Source organism: Rhinatrema bivittatum, chromosome 8 (assembly GCF_901001135.1).
Source record: "Rhinatrema bivittatum chromosome 8, aRhiBiv1.1, whole genome shotgun sequence".
Lineage (NCBI taxonomy): Eukaryota > Metazoa > Chordata > Amphibia > Gymnophiona > Rhinatrematidae > Rhinatrema > Rhinatrema bivittatum.
In genome coordinates, this window is record NC_042622.1 from 247,175,709 (window position 1) to 247,201,579 (window position 25,871).

A 25,871-nucleotide genomic window follows, 5' to 3' on the forward strand; every position below is an offset into this window, starting at 1 on the left:
TGATTCAAAGCTGCTTTTTCAGTCAACTTGGCAAGTAAGGGAAGGTTGGAGATAGGACGGTAATTATTCAGGTCTTTTGGGTCATGGTTCTTTTTTTTTGAAATGGGAGTGATTGTTGCAGGTTTTCAGATTGGCTGGTAGATGACCCTCTTCAAGTGATTTGTTTATGATTGCAGCTAATAATATGTGTTATTTCCTTTAACCACTCGGGTTGGGATAGTATCGAGGTCATGTCGAGCAGGGTTTATTTTTGAAGCATCTTTTCTATTTCAATAATTGAAATTGGTTCAAATTTCGACCATGTTGCTATTGATGGTGGATCATAAGGTACTTCGTCAGTAGAAGGGATGTTGAAGGATTCAGTTATCTTGTCTATTTTGTTCTTAAAGAAATTTGCAAGGTCTTGGCTTAGGTTAATTGCATCAGTAGTTGGGATGTCTTTGTTGTTGTTTTCTATTAGGTTTTTTACGATGTTGAAGAGGGAGTTTGATTTATTTGTGGAGTTTTTTAATCTTTAGGCTATAGTATTCACGTTTGGCATTCAGAATTGCTTTCTTGTAGTCGGCGAGTTGTGTGCGGTATCTTTGAAGAGTTGATTGGCATTTGGATTTGCGCCATTCTTTTTCCAACTTTCTGAGATTGGATTTGAGTTCTGATTTGTGAATTGAACCATGGGTTGTTTTTTGTTCTGTTTTGTTTTATCAGTTTCGTTTTCTCGGAATTTATGTTGTTTGCCGTTTGATTTGTAAGTTGGAACCAGGACTGAGTGGCGTTATGAATGTTGGATAGGTCAAGATTTATAAGTTGTTTCCCCAGTTCTTGTTTGAGTGAGTCGAGTTGGAAGGGGGGGGGTCTGTATTTGAATGAAATTGGTTTATTTGTTCTTGTCATTTTGTTGGTATTGACTTGTGCACAGCATTTGATTAGATAATCATCCGACCAGGGGACAGGTTTAATAGATAATGTAGTGTCAAAGAGGTATTGGTTGGTGAATATCAGATCCAGCGTATGACCTGCTTATGAGTGGGGTTGTTTACAAGTTGGATTCAGGTTTAGGCTGGAAAGCATGTCGAGTAAGGTTTGGCAGTTTTGAGATCTAGGTAGGGCATCAGTAATGAAGGTTGAAGTCACCAAGTATGGATGGTTTTTTTGTGTTGATGTTATTAAAATTCTAGTAGAGGGGAGATCTCATTGTCGAAGTTTGGGTGGGCAGTATACAAGACATATTTGTAGGAATTCAGTCGAGTAAAGCAATTTTGAATTTCTTAGGAAGGTTGTGAGGGATCAGCTTCATAGAGAAATGTTTTTTTTATGAGGAGGAGTAGTCCTCCTCCTCTGCGGGATTTTCGTGGGATGGAGAATATGTTGTAATCATTGTTGGTTAGCTGATTTGTAAATACAGGATCGGTGTCTTTGAGCCAAGTTTCTGTTATAGCGAAGAAGTCTGGATTCTTGCTTGGATCAGGTCTGAAATAATCATGAGTTTCTTAGTCAGAGATTGGGCATTTATCAAGAAGAAGGTGAGGTAGAGAAGGTTTCTGGCATGTTTGAGAAGTGGGATTGTAATCAGATGGCTGTTCTTGTCTGGTTGTTCACAGCAGGGTGAGCCATGATGGTGTTGACGGATAACTTCTTAAGGAATTTTAGAGTTCACCTTGTCTGGAAGATAGTTTGTGATGATAGTTAAATGAGAAGAGAACTGTTGGTATGGTCGTGCAAGTAGGTCTTGTAGAATTGCATCGTGTAAGGGTAGGTAACTCTGGTTTGGAGTAAGAATTGGAAGATTGAAGTATGAGATTGGGATGAGGTATGAAGGTGTGTTGTAGTTGAATGATGTTCAAATAGAACGACGAATGGTTTGTATTTAGAGAGCGGCAGGATGTTAACAAGATGTTAGTGTAGAAGTTTCTATACGGAAGTGGTCAGTAAACGTGATGTAAACGATCAGCGCAGTTGCAAGTTGAGAGGCTGGATGAGGTTAAGATTTTAGAAGCTGAGGATGTACTCCAGAAGAATTATATATCTTCTCTGCAAGTTAGGTATTTCAAAGACATTTCAGTACAAGTACCTAAACCTAAAAACCTAAACCTAAAAACCTAAACCTAAAAACGTGGCTTTTCAGGCAAGCCTATACAGAATCACAAGATCACTCAGACACCGGTCAAAGAGAAAAATAGTCCAACATCAGATCCTCGATCACCCATACTCCCCTCAAGAACCAACCACGCCAGATCTGAACAACACACCTCTTTAAGACTCCTTCTCTGATTCATCAGTCTTCTTTAACTCATGCATAACTCGGATTTTTTGCACACAACAAGGTCTATGTACCCACATATCACAATTTAGACTCCCCTTTAATTATTCAAGATATTTATTCACGCTTTAAACATTCCTTACATTTATCCACGTCCTGTTGATGAGTTATTATTATTATTGTCTATGTAATATTTAATTTGCTATTATTTATATTTATATGTTATATGTTACTCATATGTTAAGAAAACGCTGTTTAATGTAACGCCTTTATTGCGACAGTTTTGTCTATGTAAACCGACCTGATTCGATACTTGTATTGAGAATGTCGGTATATAAACATCCGAAATAAATAAATAAGTACTTGATCTCTCATTTGGTAAAAAAGTTAAATTATTGGTGGTTTTTATTATCAGCTTATTGGTATAGGTACTAGTCTTTAGCATTTGATCTTCCCAGGTGATAAGAAATACCAAATGTCTTAGTCTTTGATGTCCCCAGAGATACCTTAGGGCTATCCCAGCTCTTTATCAGCTCATTGTTGCCAGAATATCTCAGAAATGTAGGGAACAAATGGTGATAGTGTTATGCCTTTGTACAATCCCTGCACTCAAATCACATGCAATATATTGATTCATTCTCATCAATCATTGGAACCTGTTCTGATCCATAGCTGTCTATTTGCAGAACAAAGTCTTCCGGAGATCTAGCTAACTTGCCTAAAATTATCTTTCTGCACCATATACTAAGTTTATCATGACAGAGTGATCTTGCGTATGCACCCTACGTTCCTGCCTAAGGTCGTGACAGATTTTCATCTTAACCAGTCACTCATCCTGCCAATTTTCTTTCCAGGCCCCATTCGCACCAAGGTGAACGAGCACTGCACAGTTTTGACTGCAAGCAAGCCTTAGCCTTCTATCTGAAGCAGACAGAGAGTCCATAGACAGTCCACCCTACTTTTTATTTCTTTTGATAAGAATAGGTTGGGCGTTGCCATTGTCAAACTGACTCTATCCAGTGGCTAGCAGATTGAATCTCCTGTTATGCCTGGGCGGGACTGCATCTTGGGGGTCATGTCAAGGCTCAGTCTGTCAGAGGCATGGCAGCATCTGTGGCCTGCTTAGGAGCAGTTCCCGTGGAGGAGATCTGCAAGGCTGCAAAGTGGAGTTCTCTACACACATTCATATCCCATTACTGTCTTGATAGGGATAGCTGATGCAACAGTAGGTTCAGCCAGTATGTCCTCCGGAACATGTTTGAGTGTAGAACCCAACTCTCCCTACCTAGGGCCCATTCTTTGGGTTCAGACTGCCTCCCCCCTTTGATGCCAACAGCACTGGTGGTGTTGTGCCCGTTGGTACCCTGATTAGGTGTCTAGTTGGTCCCTTTTTGTGTTGGGAGCAGCCTGTAGCTAGGGTTATCCCAGGACAAGCAGGATGCTAGTCCTCACATATGGGTGACATCAGTAATGGAGCCCTATACGGAAAAACTTCTATCAAACTTTCTGTGAAACTTTTGACTGGCACCGAGTGCCTACTGAGCATGCCCAGCATGCCATGATATTCCCTGCCACAGGGGTCTCCCTTCAGTCTTCTTTTTTCCGCGGAGCCGTTAGCCTCGCAGTTAATCTGGAGTCCTGTGGTGATTTTTCACTACACACAAAACTTTAGAAAAAAGTTAGGAAAAACTTTCCACCGCAAGGGTCTCCCTTCCATACCATCACGGTAAGTTTTTCTCCTTTATTTTTGTCAGTTCCACATCGGTTTTTGAGCCATAGCCGTCGACGGCTGTCTGGCTAAAATGGCCTCTGGTTTTAAAAAATGCCCGACTTGTGCGAGAAATATGTCCATAATGGACCCGCACCAGGAAATGTGTGCTTTGCCTCTGCGAAAAACACGACGTCAGGTCCTGTAATTTATGCGCCAGAATGACATCGAAAGGATGTCGGCTTCGGATGGAAAAAATGGAGCATCTCTTTAAATTCAACTGCTCCCAACAGCATCGACATCAGCCCAGTCATCGCCTTCTTGGATCGATACGGCAAGTAGTTCTGAAAAGACGACTTCCAGGTGAGGCCGGAGATGCTTCTACTTCCCTCCCCCTCGCCATCGTCGAAGGCGTCCAGCTCCGGCAGTGTGAAAAGCAAAAGGAAAAGCATCGGCGCCAGCACGCCATCGAACCTGTGCCCGCTGAGCCATCGACGGAGTCTGCCTCCTCCGCTAAGAAAGCTCGGATGAGCACGGAGTCTCCGAGGCCTACGGTACCAGGGCGATCCCCACCGATACCGGTGCAGGGCACCATACCTTCTCAGCGGTCTGAGGAGGTATCGGTATCGCCATCACCCGCCTCCCCCCATAGCTGCTCTGATACCATCAAGCTATGCGGGTGGAACTTGATGGATATATCCGTCAAGTGGTTTCGACAAGCGCTCCTTGAGTGTGGTACCAGTCCAGCCATCGACACCGATGTCGCCATCGACACCAGCTCCGATGCCGTCTGATCCATCACCATCGATGCCGATACCTCTATCGATTTCCGCCACCAATGCCTTCGGTACTTCGTCCGATGCCGGCATCGATTACCACCGATGACTCCATCGGTGCCACCCTCAGAATTTTCTATTTTTCAACCTCTGATGCATAAACTGGACACGGTACGCTATGCCATATCGAAAAAAAACTACAAGACATCGAGGATGACCCTATTCCAGGACCCTCAGGAGTTCCTAGGCCTCATCAGCCACGGTCTCCTTTACTTCCACCAATACCAAAAGTGTCACCGTTGATACCTACTAGGCCACAACCAGTGAGGTCCCCAAGAGATACAGGTACAGATACCGATACAGATTTCTCTTCAGAAGAGGACATGCTGTCTGAACCATCACCTCCTGAGGACCGTAGGAAGTCTCCTCTGGAAGACTTATCCTTTTCCAACTTTGTAAAGGAAATGGCAGAAACTATTCCAGTTGCAGGCAGAGATGGATTCCAGGCAAAAAACACTGGAAGTTCTACAATTTGTAGACCCTCCAAAAGAGATGTTTGGCGGTGCCAGTGCATGAGGTACTACAAGAACTCATGGTACCGAATATGGGAACATCCTGGATCACTTGCATCGGTAAACAAAAGGTCAGAGTGCAACCTACTTAGGTCCAACCAATTCCTGGATTCCAAAAGACCCCAACTACCTCACCAATCTGTGGTAGTGGAGTCGGCCCAGAAAAAAGGCAAAAAGGTTTAAAGACTCACTCTCAACACCACCAGAAAGGACAACAGATTCATGGATAATTTAGGACGTAAGGTTTTCCAGGGATCTATGTTGGTATTCCGTCGGATTGCAGCTTATCAACTTTTTATGAACCAGTACCAACGAAATCTTTGGTACAAGTCCAAGAGCTCGTTCACACACTTCCTGATCAATATCAGGAACCCTTTCATCAAGTGGAGCATAAAGGCCTAGAGGCAGGCAAACATGAGGTTTAGGGCGACTTACGACAGTTTTGAAACTGCATCTCGTCTCTCGGCTTCAGGAATAACTGCTCGTAGATGGGGCCTGGCTTAAAGCGTCCGATCTGCGACCAGAGGTACAGGATGAGACTGGCCGACCTTCCTTGTTGGGAGATAACCTGTTTGGGAGACAAGGTTAAGGAAGCAGTTGCCACGATAAAAGACCACTACTGAGCCACTCAAACAACTCTCATTACTGCCTCAAGAGTCACAACCCCCGGCCAGGAGACTTCCTAGAAGGGATATAAGGCACCTTACTACCGCAACGACACCTACTATCCCCCAACCAGCTGAGCAAGACCATCGCGCCCAGCTCAGCGTCCCCAGTCTAGGCAAAGGCCTGCCAGGCCATCAACCTCCTCCTCAGACTGCATCAACGTCGGGTTTTGAAAGACAATCAGAGAGCAGCAGCCATCCAACAATCCACTCCCACACCTGCCAGTAGGAGGTCGTATAGCCTTTTTCCATCACACCTGGACCTCCATAACCACAGACGAATGGGTACTTTCCATTACAGCTCAAGGGTACCGATTTGGATTTTCTCACTGTACCAAAAGAAACTCCACCAACCTCCTCTTGGACAGTGAACCACCATTCCAAAATCCTAAAACAGAATTATCCACCCTTCTGAGAGCCAGGGCCATAGAACCAGTTCCCGGACCTCAGCAGGGCAGAGGATTCTACTCCCGCTACTTCCTCATTCCAAAGAAAACCGGAAGCCTATGTCCTATCCTAGACCTCAGAAATCTCAACAAATTTCTCAAAAAAGAAAAATTCAGGATGGTATCGTTAGGCACCATGCTACCTCTTCTTCAAAAAGGGGACTGGCTCTGCTCTCTGGATCTTCAAGACGCCTACGCTCACATTCCCATTTTTCCTCCTCATCGCCAGTGACCTGCGATTTCTGGTCGAAGGACAACATTTTCAATACCGAGTGCTCCCATTCGGCCTAGCCTCAGCACCTCGAGTGTTCGCAAAGTTGTCTGGCAGTGGCGGTGGCACACCTCCACAAACAAAAGGTGCATGTATTCCCTTATCTAGACGATTGGCTCATCAGGAGTCAGACACAAGAAGGAGCTCTCACTTCCCTCAAGCTCACAGTCAACTTGCTTCACTCCTTGGGGTTTCTCATCAATTACCAGAAATCCCATTTCACACCACCTCACCTACTACAATTCATCGGTGCAGATTTAAACACCATCATAGTAAAAGCTTTTCTTCCAAGAGACCGTGCTCAAACACTCGCTCTCCTGGCACACTCTCTCCGAAATCAATCTCAAGTTACAGCTCATCAGTGCCTCACCCTACTCGGTCACATGGCCTCCACAGTTCACGTCACTCCCATGGCCAGATTGACCATGCGACTGCTGCAATGGATACTCAGAACACAGTGGATTCAAGCCATTCAACCATTGTCCACTCACATTCAGATAACGCAGGAACTGCGTTCCTCCCTCCTCTGGTGGACATCAATGAACAATTTGCTCAAGGGTCTGCCTTTCCAGCATCCAATTCCGCAAGTGACATTAACTACAGATGCGTCCACTTTAGGTTGGGGAGCACACATTGGTCATCTGAAGACCCAAGGGACGTGGACAAAAACCGAAGCCTCTTTTCAAATAAACTTCCTAGAGCTTCGAGCTATACGTTATGCGCTACATGCGTTCAAGGACTGCCTTTCACACAAGACTGTGCTGATTCAGACAGACAACACAGTAGCCATGTGGTACATCAACAAACAAGGGGGAACAGGTTCCTACCTCCTTTGCCTAGAAACAGTACAGATTTGGGTCTGGGCCCTAGCGCACTCAGTTCTTCTACGGGCCACTTACCTAGCAGGCATCCACAACATAATAGCCGATCGCCTCAGTCGTCAGTTCCAACCACACGAATGGTCCTTGGATCCAGCGACAGCAACCAAGATCTTTCAACGCTGGGGTCAAGCAACAATAGATCTCTTTGCGTCCCATCTGAACTACAAAGTGAACAATTACTGCTCCCTGCTACGACAGGAGAACAGCCTACCAAGGGACGCCTTTGCTCGCCATTGGAACTCAGGCCTGTTATATGCGTATCCACCGATACCGCTCATAACGAAAACTCTAGTGAAGCTGCAACAGGACAAAGGGACCATGATACTCATAGCCCCATACTGGCCTGGACAAGTATGGTTTCCTTCACTGCTAGACCTCTCAGTCAGGAATCCCATTCGCCTAGGAGTAGCTCCCAATCTCATAACACAGGATCAGGGTCGGTTGCGCCACCCCAACTTTCAATCCCTATCCCTAACAGCATGGATGTGAAAGCTTGATCTTACAACCACTCAACCTTCCAACCACTATATCTCAAGTGCTGATAGCTTCACGTAAACCTTCCACTAGAAAGAATTATTCCTACAAATGGAAACGGTTTACTTTGTGGTGCACTCAGAAATCTATAGATCCTTTCACTTGCCCCACTACCTCACTACTAGATTACCTATACCATCTTTCAGACTCTGGTCTTCAGACTTCATCTGTAAGAGTACATTTGAGTGCAATCTCAGCTTACCATAACAAGCTGGGAGACGCACCTATCTCTACACAGCCTCTCGTCAGTAAATTTATGAAAGGTTTAACTCACCTTAAACCTCCAGTTCATCCCCCAAGCATACAATGGGACCTAAATGTAGTATTAGCCAGGCTCATGCGTTCCCCATTCGAACCCATAGACACCTGTGACCTTAAATTTCTTACATGGAAAACTGTATTCCTCATAGCCATTACATCAGCTAGAAGAGTCAGTGAACTACAAGCACTTGTCACATACGAACCTTTTACAAAGTTCCTACATGACAGGGTGGTCCTCCGTACTCATCCTAAATTCCTTCCAAAAGTAGTCACGGAATTCCACTTGAACCAATCTATAGTTTTACCACATTCTTTCCAAGGCCTCACTCTCACCAGGGAGAAAGAGGCCTTACATACCTTTAACTGTAAACGTGTGCTATCCTTCTACTTAAACCGCACTACAGTCCAAAGGAAATCCAGTCAACTCTTTGTATCTTATGATCCAAACAAACCAGGTAAAGCAGTGCAAAAACATACTTTGTCAAACTGGTTAGCAGATTGCATACAGTTTTGTTATGAGAAAGCAGGCCTTACTCTTCAAGGGCGAGTAAAAGCACATTCAGTCAGAGCTATGTCAGCCTCAGTAGCACACCTTCGCTCTGTACCTATTCTTGACATTTGTAAAGCAACAACATGGAGTTCTCTTCACACCTTTGCAGCTCACTATTGTTTAGACAAAGAAGGAAGACAAGATTCAGCCTACGGACAATCCGTCTTAAAGAACTTGTTTCCAGTGTAATCCCAACTCCTTCTACATCCACCTGCTGTGATCTTCGGCTGATTCATTTCAACAACAATACTTCACTGTTGCCTCAATCCCAAATGACTCAGCCTCTAGCTTGCTAATCACCCATATGTGAGGACTAGCATCCTGCTTGTCCTGGGATAAAGCAAAATTGCTTACCTTGTAATAGGTGTTATCCCAGGACAGTAGGATGTAGTCCTCACGAAACCCACCCGCCACACTGCGGAGTTGGGTCTGATACTTTTTATTATTTTATTTTTGGCTAACGCCAATTGCTACAAAACAGACTGAAGGGAGACCCCTGTGGCAGGGAATATCATGGCATGCTGGGCATGCTCAGTAGGCACTCTGGTGCCAGTCAAAAGTTTCATAGAAACTTTGATAGAAGTTTTTCCATATAGGGCTCCATTACTGATGTCACCCATATGTGAGGACTACATCCTGCTGTCCTGGGATAACACCTATTACAAGGTAAGCAATTTTGCTATTCACCCATTTGTGAGGGCTACCACTGTGCTTGTTCTCGGGGGGAAAAGCAGAGTTCACTGTACGTACCAGGATCAGTCCAGACTGCTGGGTTATGTCTTCCTTCCAGCAGATGGGAGCCAGAGAAAAGCTGAAAAGCACCCCCTAGATATACCAGTGTGCCACCTGCGATCCTTCAGTATTTCTCTGGCTCCAGCAGATGACGGAAAGCATAACCTGCGGTCCTGTTCCTTGTCAAATTCCGTGGTAATCCTGTACATTGGTAAAGGTTTGGCATTTGAGATATCCCTTAGACCTTTGGCTAGATCAATCTTGATTTAAAAAAAAAAAAAAAAAAAAGATATAAATCTATATAAATAATAATAAATGCTGTCAGGAAAAGGCAAGTGTTCTGATAGCATCCTGATGGGCAGGCAAGGCAGGGCAGTGCCCTAATGCCTTTTTACCCGGAGATTGTTTCCCTACCCGGTGAGCTGGGGGGAGTATTTACTGGTGGGCCGGTCACTCTCCCCCCTTCTATACAAGCCCAGAGATGATAATATTCCTCTGGTGTGTGCTAGCTTGTACTAAGGTCTCAGGGAGGTGTTTCCCCTGCTTGGTGGCTGATTAAAAAAAAAAAAAAAAAAAATTTCAAAAAAAGGGCACATTTAAAAGGGTAGTCATTCAGACCTTTTCTTCAGCCCTAGCCCGCTGTAGTCTCCCGAGCCTCCGGAGGGGGTGGATTACTTCACCCAGCTGCCTTTCATTTTTTCGCACGCTTTTAATGCTGCGTGGGTCGTGTTGCAAGGGGGGGCCTTCACAGAGGCTGATTTTCTCAGTGGGATTTTTTTTTCCCTGCCGCGCGGCTCAAGGAGCGATCAGGCAGCTCGCAGGCAGAGGCCTGTCTCGTACCCGCACGGCACGGGTGCGACGGCCATCTTGCCTGCTCTGGGTTCTGAAGCTGCACAAGGCTCATGGGGAGGAGATCTCCCTTCTCTCTCCCCCCGCCTTCTTTGAGCCCTCAACAGCCCCGTGATTAGCAGCCAGATCCAGACCTTCCCTTGTTTTTGCCTCGGGGGGGGGGGCCGGGGACCTTACGTGGGCAGCACCATTTTCGTCTCAATTTTTTCTTTCTACTACATGACATATATATGCAAGCTGAGGCTGACTGGGAAGCACAGTATCCTGCCCTGGCTAAACAATTTAGCCCGGCTGCAGGACCCGGGGAAAGCTGGGCCTCTGCTCCCCCACTCGGTTCTGGACGGGGGGGGTTCCCATGCCCTCGGATCCAGCGCCTCAGGATCCCCTCGTGCTGCGGGAATGGCAGATTTTTTGCCTTCCCAACGGGGGGAAGAAGAGGTGCAGGGGGAGAGGTGGTCCAGTCCTTTCCCCGTGGAGAACCCTGACAAGTTTCATGCCTAAGGTCTCTGGTCAGAGAATAAAATTCCTCTGTCACTTAAGACTCCTGGGAAGTCTCATGCCTCAGGTTCCTTTGTCACTTAAGACTCCTGTGAACCTTCATGTCTCCGGTCTCTTGTCACTGGTCTTACTGTCAGAGAAGTAAAATTCCTCTGTCACTTTAAGCTGTCTGGGGGGGGAAGAGGAAAGGTTTTACTTTTTATTAATCAGTACACTGTACAAGGAGCGGAGAGGCAATTTTCTCTCTCTCCCACTCGCAGCAGCCAGAGACAGAAGGACTTGGCCGTTCCCACGGCAACTCCTCTCCCTCCTTCCCTCCCTCCCTATGCCTCGATCTCCATTTTGTATCCACATGTGGAGAGCAGGCCTGCTGCACAAATCAAGCCTGTTTTCCTTGCCGGACGGGGGAAGGGATTCTGTAGTTCATCAATCCCCTCAGGCTTTGCGCCCCGTGGGCTCTCCAGATTTGATCCTGGACCGTTAGGACAATATCCCCTCTCTTCCAATTCCAGGGAAAGCCCCTTCTTACTTTACTACTGATTTTGTACTTTCATTACACCTAATTTAAATCTGTGCGACCAGCCAACCTAGAGCCTGCCTCTCCTCCCGATGTGGCCCCTCCCCTAGGGGGACCTTACAGAGACAGCAGGTTTTTCTTCTAGGTTTAAAGAGACAGCAGGTTTTTTCTTCTAAATTTGTGTTTTTAATACCCAAAACTTTTTTAGAAGCGGAGGCTGAGTGGCAGGAGGAGGGACCTACACCAGCGAAGGTCCCCAGGCCATTAGGGGTGTTGGATCCCTCTAGGGGCCAGTCAGGACAGACAGCTGTTAATTCCTCGGGGTCATTAGCTTCTCATGCGCCGGACCATGGGTCGCAGGACTTTCTCCCTGGGGATGGAGACGGGGACGTTGATGGGTCCGCCCCAGATGAGTTGGACCATATCATTAAATCGCTTGGGGTGGATAAGGGTACATAAATTGTTGGAAGGTAGTCTTCGGACCCCCAGAACCTCCAACACTAAGCGGCCCCGGTTCAGAGGGCAACGACGTGGTTGTCAGACTAGACCGGTGCCTCACAGGACTCCCTCTTCGGGGTCGCAGTCCTGGTCTCATTCCTTTCGAGACCGGAGACCAGCTCGGGATTCTGCCATGCAAGGAGCTCCGGCTAAATCTACCCTATGAAACGTTGCTGGCCCACTCTTTGGGTGATGGTGGTAGTCTCAGCATGCTTTCAGCACGATGGGATATTAGTTCCTCCCTTCCTGGACGACTTGCTCATTCGAGCGAAATCTAAATAGCCTTGCAAGGTTGCGGTGCAGTCAGTGTTCCACAGTCTACATTCGCTAGGCTGGGTCGTCAATTACACCAAGAGCCAGATGGCTCCGTCCCAGATGTTGGAATTACCGGGAGCAATTGGAATTTCTTGGAGCACATTTCGACACATCTGAGGGCAAGGGTTCACTGCCTCTGGCGAGGATGGAGAAGTTAATGGCTCAAGGTCGACGTCCGTTGGTCCTTCCTTTGCCCAAGGTGTGGTACTATTTACAAGTTCTTGGTTCTATGGCGTCTACCCTGGAGTTGGTTTCTTGGGCCTTTGCTCATGTGAGACTTTTGCAGAGGACGTTGCTTTCCTGTTGGTATCCCAAGTCGGAAGAGTTCTACCTGCCCTTGCCGTTACTGGATCCGACCAGGGCCAGCCTAGAAGGGTGATTGGTCCTGGATCACTTCCTTCATGGTGTGGACCTGGAAAGTCCCCAGTGGTTAATTGTGACAACGGATGCCAGCCTGACCGGTTGGGGCGTGGTCTGTCCGTCCCGCTTGGCACAAGGTCAGTGGACACCTCAGCAGGCCAAGTGGTCCATAAATCAGTTGGAAACCAGGGCGGTTCGGATAGCACTTCACCAATTTCTCCCGCTTGTCCGGCACCGGGCGGTGCGGATTCTATCCGATAATGCGTCCACCGTGGCTTACATAAACCGTCAAGGGGGTACAAAGAGTCGGCCGGTAGCCTCTGAGGCGGACAAGTTCATGGTGTAGGCTAAATGCAGTCTGACCCGCATAGCGGCATCTCATATAGCTGGAGTAGACAACGTCCAGGCAGACTTCTTCAGCCGACAGCGGCTAGATCCCGGCAACATCGACTGGACTTGATAGCGACTCGGCTGAACGCCAGAGCGGCTCGTTTTCTTCAGTCGCAGAAGGGAGCACAGATCGGAAGGGGTGGATGCCCTGGTTCTTCCATGACCTCCCGACATTCTCTACGTGTTTCCTCCTTGGCCGTTGGTGGGAAAGGTTTTAAGATGAATAGAATCCCACCGGGGACCGGTTACTCTCGTGGCTTCGGCGTGGCCGAGAAGGCCGTAGGTTGTGGATCTAATCAACCTAGCAGTAGGAGGACCCTTTGCATCTGGGTCACCTACCGAATTTACTGCAAAGGGTCCAGTATATTTCGATCAGGCGGATCATTTTGTCTAGCGGCTTGGCTTCTGAGAGGAGGCAATTGAGAGAGAGAGGTTATCCAGAGGCGGTGATTACCACCCTTCTGCACGCACGAAAGACATCTACTTCTCTCCCCTATGTTCGGGTGTGGAAAGTGTTTGATTCCTGGTGCAGTGGGTTGAAAGGTGTCCCCACGGCAGGCCACGATAGTACACATTCTTGCCTTCTTACAGGACGGCTTGAGGAAAGGTTTGGCATACAGTTCACTTCAGGTCCCAGTGATGGCATTAGGCTGCTTACGTGGTAAGATGGAGTGTACCTCCATCGCGGGACATCCGGATGTTGCTCGTGTTCTGAGGGGAGCTAAACATTTACACCCGCTGGTGCGGGCGGTTTGTCATAAGAACATGCCATACTGGGTCAGACCAAGGGTCCATCAAGCCCAGCATCCTGTTTCCAACAGTGGCCAATCCAGGCCATAAGAACCTGGCAAGTACCCAAAAACTAAGTCTATTCCATGTTACCATTGCTAGTAATAGCGGTGGTTATTATCTAAGTCAATCCTTTTTTAAACACAGCTACACTAACTGCACTAACCACATCTTCTGGCGACAAATTCCAGAGTTGCGTTGAGTGAAAAAGAAACTTTCTCCGATTAGTTTTAAATGTGCCACATGCTAACTTCATGGAGTGCCCCCTAGTCTTTCTATTATCTGAAAGAGTAAATAACCAATTCACATCTACCCGTTCTAGACATCTCATGATTTTAAACACCACTATCATATCCCCCCTCAGCCGTCTCTTCTCCAAGCTGAAAAGTCCTAATCTCTTAGTCTTTTCCTGATAGGGGAGCTGTTCCATTCCCTTTATCATTTTTGGTCGCCCTTCTCTGTACCTTCTCCATCGCAATTATATCTTTTTTTAGATGCAGCGACCAGAATTGTACACAGTATTCAAAGTGCGGTCTCACCAAGGAGCGATACAGAGGCATTATGACATTTTCCGTTTTATTCATCATTTCCTTTCTAATAATTCCCAAGATTCTGTATGCTTTTTTGACTGCCGCAGCACACTGAACCGACGATTTCAATGTGTTATCCACTATGACGCCTAGATCTCTTTCTTGGGTAGTAGCATCTAATATGGAACCTAACATTGTGTAACTATAGCATGGGTTATTTTTCCCTATATGCATCACCTTGCACTTGTCCACATTTTGATGCCCAAATTTCCAGCCTCACAAGGTCTTCCTGCAATTTATCACAATCTGCTTGTGATTTAAGTACTCTGAACAATTTTGTATCATCTGCAAATTTGATTACCTCACTTGTCATATTTCTTTCCAGATCATTTATAAATATATTGAAAAGTAAGGGTCCCAATACAGATCCCTGAGGACGCCACTGCCCACTCCCTTCCACTGAGAAAATTGTCCATTTAATCCTACTCTCTGTTTCCTGTCTTTTAGCCAGTTTGTAATCCACGAAAGGACATTGCCACCTATCCCATGACTTTTTATTTTTCCTAGAAGCCTCTCATTAGGAACTTTGTCAAATGCCTTCTGAAAATCCAAGTACACTACATCTACCTGTTCACTTTTATCCACATGTTTATTAACTCCTTCAAAAAAAGTGAAGTAGATTTGTGAGGCAAGACGTGCCTTGGGTAAAGCCATGCTGACTTTGTTCCATTAAACCATGTCTTTCTATGTGTTCTGTGATTTTGATGTTTAGAATACTTTCCACTATTTTTCCTGGCACTGAAGTCAGGCTAACCGGTCTGTAGTTTCCCGGATCGCCCCTGGAGCTCTTTTTAAATATGGGGGTTACATTAGCTATCCTCCAGTCTTCAGGTACAATGGATGATTTTAATGAAAGGTTACAAATTTTTACTAATAGGTCTGAAATTTCATTTTTTATTTCCTTCAGAACTCTGGGGTGTATACCATCTGGTCCAGGTGATTTACTACTCTTAAGTTTGTCAATCTGGTCTACCACATCTTCTAGGTTACATAGAAACATAGAAATGACGGCAGAAGAAGACCAAATGGCCCATCCAGTCTGCCCAGCAAGCTTCACACATTTTTTCTCTCATACTTATCTGTTTCTCTTAGCTCTTGATTCTATTTCCCTTCCACCCCCACCTTTAATGTAGAGAGCAGTGATGGAGCTGCATCCAAGTGAAATATCTAGCTTGATTAGTTAGGGGTAGTAGCCACCGCAATAAGCAAGCTACACCCATGCTTATTTGTTTTACCCAGACTATGTTATACAGCCCTTATTGGTTGTTTTTCTTCTCCCCTGCCGTTGAAGCAGGGAGCTATGCTGGATATGCGTGAAGTATCGGTCTTCTCTCATGCTGTTGAAGCAGAGAGCCATGCTGGATGTGCATCGAAAGTGAAGTATCAGGCACATTTGGTTGGGGTAGTAACCGCCATAACAAGCCAGCTACTCCCCGCTTTGTGAGTGCGAACCCACTGTGATTTGATTCAGTCCATCTGAATAATTACCCATGAAAACCTTCTCCAGTGCGGGTACCTCCCCCACATCCTCTTCAGTAAACACCGAAGCAAAGAAATCATTTAATCTTTCTGCGATGGCCTTATCTTCTCTAAGTGCCCCTTTAAACCCCTTGGTCATCTAATGGTCCAACTGACTCCCTCACAGGCTTTCTGCTTCAGATATATTTTAAAAAGTTTTTACTGTGAGTTTTTGCCTCTACTGCCAACTTCTTTTCAAATTCTCTTCTAGCCTGTCTTATCAATGTCTTACATTTAACTTGCCAACGTTTATGCATTATCCTATTTTCTTCTGTTGGATCCTTCTTCCAATTTTTGAATGAAGATCATTTGGCTAAAATAGCTTCTTTCACCTCCCTTTTTAAACCATGCCGGTAATCGTTTTGCCTTCTTTCCACCTTTCTTAATGTGTGGAATACATCTGGATTGTGCTTCTAGGATAGTATTTTTTAACAATGACCACGCCTCTTGCACACTTTTTACTTTGTAGCTGCTCCTTTCAGTTTTTTTCTAACTATTCTCATTTTATCAAAGTTTCCCTTTTGAACGTTTAGCACGAGAACCGTGGATTTGCTTACTGTCCCCCTTCCAGTCATTAAATCAAATTTGATCATATTATGATCACTGTTGCCAAGCGGCCCCACCACCATTACCTCTCTCACCAAATCCTGTTCTCCACTGAGAATTAGATCTAAAATTGCTCCCTCTCTCGTCTGTTCATGGAGTTTGAATTTGGTGCTCCCTGGACTTTGCGGTTCTCCTTTGAGCCTATCAAGCGGACCATGTTGAAGGATTTAACTCTTACAACGATGTTTCTCGTGGCTATCTGTTCGGCCAGACGCGTTTCGGAACTTCAGGCGTTGTCATGTAGAGATCCGTTCTTACGAATATCGGATTCTGGAGTTTCGCTTCGGACTGTGCTTCTTTTCTGCCAAAGGTAGTCTCGGCATTCCACGTCAACCAGTCTGTTGTGTTACCAGCCTTTCCGGAGGTGGATAAGAGTTCCCAGGGCCAGGATATGAGGAAGTTGGGCGTATGATGGATTCTCCTGCGGTATTTGGAGGTGATTAATGCCTTTCGACTGTCTGATCATCCTTTTGTCTTATGGAGCGGTCCAAACAAAGGGTGTAAGGCTTCTAAGACTACCATTGCCCGATGGTTAAAGGACTCTATTGCTTCAAAGTTCATATGTCATGGGCGACAAGTGCCAGATGGTCTTAAGGCTCATTCTATCAGATCGCAAGCGGCATCGTGGGCAGGGCAGCTACTTGGAAGTCTTTTGCACACATTTGCTAAGCATTACAGTTTGGACGTCTGAGCTCTGGATATGGATTCCTTTGGCAGCAGTGTGCTTAGTGTGGGACTCTCGAGGTTCCACCCCATTTAGGGCAGCTTGGGTACATCCCAGCAGTCTGGACTGATCCTGGTACGTACAGGGAAAGGAAAATTGGTTCTTACCTGCTAATTTTCATTCCTGTAGTACGAAGGATCAGTCCAGACGCCCGCCCAGAGAGATATTATCCAGGAGAGTCCGCTCAGCTTGTTTTGTGGTTTTCGATTACAGATTTTGGCATCTTCGAAGTCTCGCACGAGCACTTATACATAGTTTTTGCTGGTTATTGTTTTATTTAAAAAAAAGATATATAGATAAAATAAATAAATAATAAATAGGGAAGGTTTAATTCATTCTGTTTTAATATTGATTATACTGAAGGATCGCAGGTGGCACACCAATTATATTTAGGGGTTGCTTTTCTCTGGCTCCATCTGTTGGAAGGGAGACATAACCCAGCAATCTGGACTGATCCTTGGTACTACAGGAGCGAAAATTAGCAGGTAAGAACCAATTTTCCTTTGCTTACCTATAACAGGTATTCTCAGAGGACAGCAGGATATTTGTCCTCACCTGCCACCCCATGGCATTGAATCTCTTCTATTTTTTTTTTTTTTTAAATTTTATCTTAATTCTTTGTTATGAGACTAAGGAGGGACCCCGTGTGGATGTGTGGTATAGGATTTGCTGGGCATGCTCAATGTGCCTACTCAAAATTTCTAGAAACTTTGACATAAGTTTTCCGCATCTGGCTCCATCTGATGGTCACACCTGTTTGAAGACTAACATCCTCACAGAACACCTTTTACAGGTAGTCAACGCTGCTTTCCTATTTAGGGGCCGATGCGGTATCATGCGCGGTAAAACAGGTGCTGATTATTGAGCATCCATTTTCCTAACACATGGACAGCCATCTCTCCTGGGCGCCCGATGTAATATTTAAATGAGCTGGTGCAGTAAAAAAGATGCGCTAGGTACATTTTGTGCGACCCTAGCACTCAAAAACATTGGACGCCCAGGAGAGGTGGCTGTGCCCCCACAAAAGCATCGGGTGCCCAGAGCAGTACCAGCAGCTGACCTGACCAATCCTCTGCTCTCCCCAAGGACATGCTTAATGGGCCAAGCGATCGGGGTCGGACCTGGGGGCCCTGTACCTGAAATGGCGGATTCGGAGATCAATGTGGTAAAACAGCCCTTGCCAGACCCCAAATCCCCTCTCCAGACCAGGAATGCCAGTGAAAGGAAAAATCCCCTTTCAGGGCAGCTTTTGAAAGGGAATTGGTCCTTTCACTGACATGTGACAATGAATGCACCAATCGGCAGTAAGTGAAGGAGTAAATAAATAAGTGCCCTGTGCTTTGGGGTCTGGCAAGGGCTGTTTTTATCGAATGGACCTCAGAATCCGCCATTTCAGGTACAAAGCCTTTGGGTCTGACATGGACAATTTGGCCTATCGGGCCAGTCCTTGGTGGGGGAGAGCTTTGGTCAATCTATCCATGTGAAGTATAATGCCTGCCTCTTAGAAAGTGTTAACTTTCTCATGGTAGTAGGAAATGCTTAGGCAGTTTCTTGCATCGCAGATTAATAGCCTCATCTACATGGAATTTACATGTGATGAGCGTTATTAGCTACGCAGCTATTTGGATGCATGTTTGAGGCGCTAATCCTATTATTGCATCAGGAGTTATTCTAGCGCGTCGAAAGCATGCATCAAGCTGTGAGCTAGGCTGAGTGCATTGTATTGCATCTGCCTGTTGGTAGTTAAGGCAAAATGCCTCTTTTTTTTTTTTTTTTTTTTTTTTTCTTTTTACTTTGTTTTCTTTATTGGTTTTAAAGTAATAGAAAATTGACAGCATATAGATATGTACAGGTTAGTTTGCATAACAGTCTTTCTGAATAAATCCTTAACTGTGTGCTCGGAGTGAATTAAAATTTTCAGATTAGTTTTCTCTCACACTGATATTTGAGTGTTATATCAGAGCCATTTCAGTCTTAATTACAGCAGTACATATTAAGTGTATAAATTTGCTGCTGTACACTATACTGTTTGCACTGTTGAATAACAGATACCTGATTTTGCCTGACTCTTTTTTTTTTTTTTTTTCTCTCCCCCCCCCCCCCCCCCTCCCTAGTTGATCCTGGTAGGTGATCATTGCCAGCTAGGTCCTGTGGTGATGTGCAAGAAAGCTGCAAAGGCAGGTCTGTCTCAGTCCCTTTTTGAGAGACTTGTGGTCCTGGGGATCCGTCCAATTCGTCTTCAAGTTCAGTACCGTATGCATCCTGCACTCAGTGCTTTCCCTTCTAATATTTTCTATGAGGGGTCTCTTCAGAATGGAGTTACTGCAGGTAATGTATTATTGCCCTGTTACCATCAGTCTAGGGGCTGAGCAATGAGAAAATGAACAAAGTCTTTAACAAACCTAAAATGACTAGTTTTAGAATATTTTCTTTAAATGATTTATTTATTTAACAGTTTTATATACCGCAGTTCAGGTAACAAAGTTACTAATCACTTCGGTTCACATTTCAACAAATATAATGACAATATAAAGACTAGTTTATAATGTCTTACATAGAACAGGGTGATTTAACTTGGATAAAAACTAATAATGAACAGGGAGAGTAAATTTATATACATATGTCTTGTATATACATGGGTGGGTTAAGAGAATGCTTGGTTGAACAGCCAGGTTTTGAGTCTTTTTTTGAAGGTTGGTGTCGATTGTTCGAGTCTGAGGTCTGGTGGGAGTGAATTCCAATGTAAAGGCCTGCGGTGGATAGAGTTCTTCTACTTAGTGTTGTTTTGACAGGATGTGCTTGTAGGGTGCCTCTCTGGCCTTGTCTCCTCGGTCGGGAGGTAGAGTGAAGCTGTAATGGGATCGTGAGCTCGATTTGGATGGAGTGGTGGATGACTTTGTGTATGATTGCGAGGATCTTGTATAGGATTCTGTATTTGATTGGGAGCCAGTGTAGGTTCTTTAAGATTGGTGTTATGTGGTCCCTTTTGTTGGATTTTGTTAGAATCCTTGCTGCGGCGTTCTGTAGCATTTGTAACGGTTTCAAAGTGTTGGCAGGTAGACCTATCAGCAATGAGTTGCAGTTATCTATTTTCGAGAAAATGATTACTTGTATCACATATCTGAAATCCTGGAAGTGTAGTAGGGGTCTTAGCCTTTTTAAGACTTGGAGTTTAAAAAAGCATTCTTTAACAGTGTTGTTGATGAAACTTCTGAGGTTAAATTGATTATCGATGATGACTCAAAGATTTCTGACCTGTGGGGATAGGGATGGAAGGGCTAAGGTGTTTGTGTTAGATATTGGGAGGTTGCCTTCTGGGGTGATGAGTAGGAACTCAGTCTTATTGGAGTTGAGTATCAGGTTAAGTTTTACTAGAAGGTTGTTGATGGATAGCAGGCACGAATTCCAATAAAGCATGGTTTTGTGTAGTGAGTCTTTAATTGGTATGAGGATTGTACGTCGTCTGTGTAAATGTAGTGTGTTAGATTGAGTTTTGAAAGGAGTTGACACAGAGGGAGAAGATAAATGTTAAATAGCGTTGGAGACAGGGAAGATCCTTGTGAGACTCCGAGTGGGGATCTGAACGGAGGCGACTCTTTGCTGTTGACCTTAACTTTGTAGAACCTGTTTCTGGAGGAAGGATGAGAACCAACTGAGGGCGGGTGTTTTTATGCCAATTTCTGAGAGGCGATCTAGGAGAATATCGTGGTTCACTGTGTCGAATGCCGCCGTTAGGTCGAGAAGGATGAGTAGACAGGATTGTTTTTTTTTCAATGTTCCTGAGGATATTGTCTGATAGTGATAGAAGGAGGGATTCGGTACTACGAGATTTACGAAAACCTAGTTGAGATGGCGAGAGTAGATTGTTGTTGTCCAAGTATTCAGAAAGCTGTTTATTGACTATTTTTTCCAAGATTTTGGCGATCATCGGAAGATTTGCTATGGGGCGAAAGTTGGCTGGGTTATCAGGTGACAGATTTGGTTTTTTTAGTAGGGGTTTCAGAATAGCGAGTTTAAGGGGGGGTAGGGACTAGACCCTGAGAAATGATCATGTTGAACTGCCTAGAAGGGCTCTTTTCAGCCATTTATTATATTTATTTTATTTATTTATGGATTTTATATACCGGGAGTTCCTGTATACAATACATATCACTCCGGTTCACAGTTAAACGGTAATAACTACTGCCGTGTAGCAGTTTACATGGAACAAATCAGAAACTTGATCTAATAAGCATAAGCGAAACTAACTAGTTACAACTTTAAACATATAATGTAATGTATAATGTAATGTATAATGTAATGTATAATGTATACATGTATCTTGTAATGTATAATGTAATGTATAATGTATCTTTTCTCCATTGACAAGCATGGCTAAGTTAGCCATAATGCATAGTTGATGTCATCTGACAGCGGTGACTGGCCCTATCTATCTGAGCTTAGTAAAAACCCTACTGAGCATTGTGCAATGGTTCCTGCATGCATACTACCTTATGAGCCCCTCAGTCTGATTTTGTCTGAAATTCTGCATGGCTGTGTGATTTTACCCCCCCCCCCCCCCTCAGTGTTTTCGCTGCCTTCGTTAGTTCTTTTTCTGCTTCCTCAGCAGCTCCTCAACAGTTATTTCCTCTACCATCTGCTCCACCAGTTCCAAACCTAAGGGTTATATCCTCCCATCCAACCCAAATGGAGGCAAAGTTATAAAAAATATTTTGTGGATGACATCACTAGAACATGTGATGTTTAGAACCAATTCAACCAGTGTTCTCTGCCTCCAGCCATTGGATGGGAGTTTTTAGTTTTTACTCTAGCAAAAAAAGAAAGATTTAAGGAGAAAAGAAGAGGAATTTGTCTTCAATTTAGTCCTTTTACTTTGTCAAAGCAGCAAAATAATGTGGTCATGCTCCTGCAGTGAAGCGAGCCAAAGACAATTTGTTTTACTCTTACTGTTTTTGTTGGTAAAGAGAAAGTATGTCTGCATTCTGATTTGGCCAATTCTTGGCGAATTAATGTGATTTACCTGCTTTGCAGCTAATTATTGTTTCTGCTGCAGCCAGAAGTTTAATCTCAGTTCCCTGTATGTACCCGGATCAGTCCAGACTCCTGGGTTTTGCCTCCCCTCCAACAGATGGAGACAGAAGTTTTGACAGATTCTGCCCTATATACTAAGGTGCCACCCAGAGTCCGTCATTATTTCTCTGTCTCCAGCAGATGGTGGAGGTGAAAAACCCACAGTCTGTACTGATTACTTAGTAAAAGGAAAACAAAAATTAGACAGGGAATAGGAAGTTAAAAAAAAAATAGGACGAAGAGGATTTCTTCAGCCTCCCAGGGGGTTGCCAGGTCCTGAGAAGACCATCCCCCCTGGTGCTAGAGGCAGCTGCGGCTAGGGGTGCCACTGTACAGCAGCACTGGAGGTGATATTGGGGAGCCCGGCTCACTCACCCCAGGAGGACCAGTTCCCATACCCTGCCGGGCAAGTTTCTTTAAAAAAAAAAATATATATATCTTTCTTAGAACTATTTGTATTTTATCCTTGGGCCCTCCCTTCCCTCGCTGCTGCGACTGCTTCTGTGCTGCCGTTTTTTGCTGGAATTAAAAAGAAAAAAGAAAGAATTTTGTCTTTCGCACAGGACTAGCGGGATGGTAGTCCTCACATATGGGTGACATCACAGGATGGAGCTCAATCACGGAAAACTTCCATCAAGTTTCCAGAACTTTGACTGGCCCCTACTGGGCATGCCCAGTATGGCACTAAGCCTGCAGGGGTCCCCCTTCAGTCTTCTTTTTTCTGCGCTGCAGTAGCCTCGCGGTTTAGGAGCTCTGTGGAGATTCCTGACAGGAATTTCCTCACGGAATTAACTAACATTAAATGGCCCCACAGGGGTCCCTCCTCTAACTTCTTTTTAGCCGCTGTACTCCGGTAAGTTTTTTGACAGTTTTTCGACAGTTTTTCGAGTTTGGCCCTTGCGGCCTGCTGGCCGTCGTTCACCCCGCGGCTCGATTATTTCTACGACCATGGCATCGGGGTTCCACCGGTACCTGGACTGTACTCGCACCATGTCTATCACAGACCCTCATGGCGTCTGTTGTAATGTGTTTAGGACGGGAGCATGATGTCCTGACTTGCACCAAATGTGCCCTCATGACACCCAAAGGTCGCAAGGCAAGGATGGAGAAGATCGGACTCCTCTTTCGTGCTCACACCCCGACGCCGTCCATTGCATCGATGTCATCGGAACCGGCACCGTTGACGTCGCACCAGCATCGACCACCGTCCGGTGACCGTCCGCCATCTACGTCTTCACGGCCATCAGCGCCCGTTACTCCCCCTCAGGATCAAGGGGATCGTAGGGAGAAACATCGCCATTGGCATCGTAAGACTCGGACCGTCAAGGGAGCGAAATCATCGACCTCGCCACCGTCCGAGCCACCAACGAAGAAGCCCCATCCAGGAAAGGCACCCGACCAATCCTGCGACCCGGTCATCGAGGCCACCCTCACCTGATCGGGGTTTGGGAGCCACGATTCCGTCTGTAAAGGTGGTCCCTCCGGCTATGCCTCTGCCTCCCTCTTCTGTTCCGGAGCCGAGGCTGCTTGCTCCAGGTCTCCAAGAAGAACTGGACCGTGCTGGCAGTCCTTGGTGCTCCAGAAACACCGGAACGAGTTCCAAAGAATTCTGCACTGGCGTCACAAGACATCGAGCCGCTGCGACGAGGGCCGGGTTCACAAGCCAAAGATGGCTCCCCTGTTCCCGAGGCGTGCCCCACAGAGATCGGTGCGGGATTGTGGCCCTCCACAAAATTACTTTGGTAGCGCCAGCCACACTCAGCCTGTCTCCTGCATACCTGTGCTACCATACCAGGCATCAGAGTTGAGACGGGCGTCTATGTCCGACAGGCTACCCTCGATGACTCCTGAAATCCACGGAGCCAGCAATCTTCACCGGCTCGTCCTTCGGTGATCCTAATCGGATGGTAAGTACCCGCTTCTGCTGCATTCCCATTGAGATGTGTTCTCTAATTTGGGCCACATGGTTCGAAAAGTTCTAGGTCATGTACCTTTCAAGAACTGTATTAGTGTCACATATCACTATGCCAGCTATGTCAGCCACAATACCAAGAGAACCTCTCTATCATTTCTTTGGGATTGCATCAGGACATCCTCCCATGTTCAGCAACGGGGGCTCTGTACTGGCTTCTGGTTCCTAATTCAGAACCAAAGTTCCAGATGCATTCGCTGATCTGCTAAACACGAGATCCAGCAAATACTACCTCAAGTGCAAGTCCACCTCGAAGCCTGATGACAGGTCTCGATGTCTCCTTGTACAGGCACACAGAAATGCGGGTAAGGACTTTACCACTCACGCTCCTGTGGGAGGTTACATGATATCCAGATTACATCAGCCCCTCCAGTTGGACATCTCCTGGTCTCCCAACTGGCCGGATATCAGAGCGGCCACCCCTCTTTGTACCAAGGTTCCCGGTACACTCCCCAGACGCTACAAGCGCAGGAGGGAGGTGGGTTGGGTAGTTTTAATTACACTATTCTTTCTTGCAACAGAAAGTAGTTTCTCTCCGCCCATCCTGGACCTCAGAAATACCAACTTTCTTCAGAAGGCACAGGTAAAATGGTATCTCTAGTCACCATGCTTCCATATCGTAGTAAGTACATTACCTCTAATCTTTCTATATGCTCCATGGTGAGTCAACAATATTACAATCCCAAGCTCTGCCGGTTGCACCAGCTTCGGTAACTGGGGTATTTCATTGAATCACTATCGGTGACTGCTGTTTCTCTACAGAGTGCAACATCATTCACGCTTTCCTTGCATGGACAGCTGCATAACCACTGTCAGTCCACGCAAGGAGTTCTAACTTCTTTCATGACTCACTATAAATTTACTATCTGGGATTACTGTCACTGCCATAAATCCCTTATACAAACACTTCTGGAAACCACAGTCACAATGACCTTCCTGTCCAGCAACCGCGCAGGACATTCTAATAAATTCCTACATGTCCCTGCGCGCATATTCCATAACCTCAGCCCCTCAATTCTTCATTGTCGGGCTATGGGGTTTTTTCACTATGCACTTTCCTCATAGATCCAAAACTGCTATGGGTTAGATTCAGTGAAATTCTATTATCAGTGGGTCTAAGCTGTTCAACCGTTTTCGTCCATCCAAATTGCAGATCTAGAACCAAAACCTAGTCTGATCCTGCTCATGCTCGCATTTACTCAGTATTGTAAGTTTGACCTAAAATCTTCTCAACCCAATATGTGTCTATTCCGCTCCAGGCACAGTTTTCACATAAACTTCCTGGATCTTGTAGCCATGAGTTATACCCTTATGCCTTCCAATACTGCCTCTGCAACAAATCTTTGTGCATACAGACAGGCAGCTTAGGGACAATGTGCTTTCCAACACATAAGCACGCACAACCTCTTAGCTGCTCTGCAAGGAAGCTGCGGAGCTCTACCCTTGGCCCTTGCTCACTCTATGCATCCTCGGGCCACTTATCTAAGACACTTACTGAACGTACTAACAGACATTTCCATAT

General features: G+C 45.5%; 1 protein-coding gene across 1 annotated transcript in view; it reads left to right on the forward strand.

Moving 5' to 3' along the window:
- Window positions 1-25,871, forward strand: part of UPF1 (UPF1 RNA helicase and ATPase) — a 443,827-nt gene that overhangs the window by 251,562 nt on the left and 166,394 nt on the right. The window contains 1 exon segment of the mRNA XM_029614488.1: window positions 19,422-19,635. Coding sequence (XP_029470348.1) covers window positions 19,422-19,635 — 214 coding nt within the window.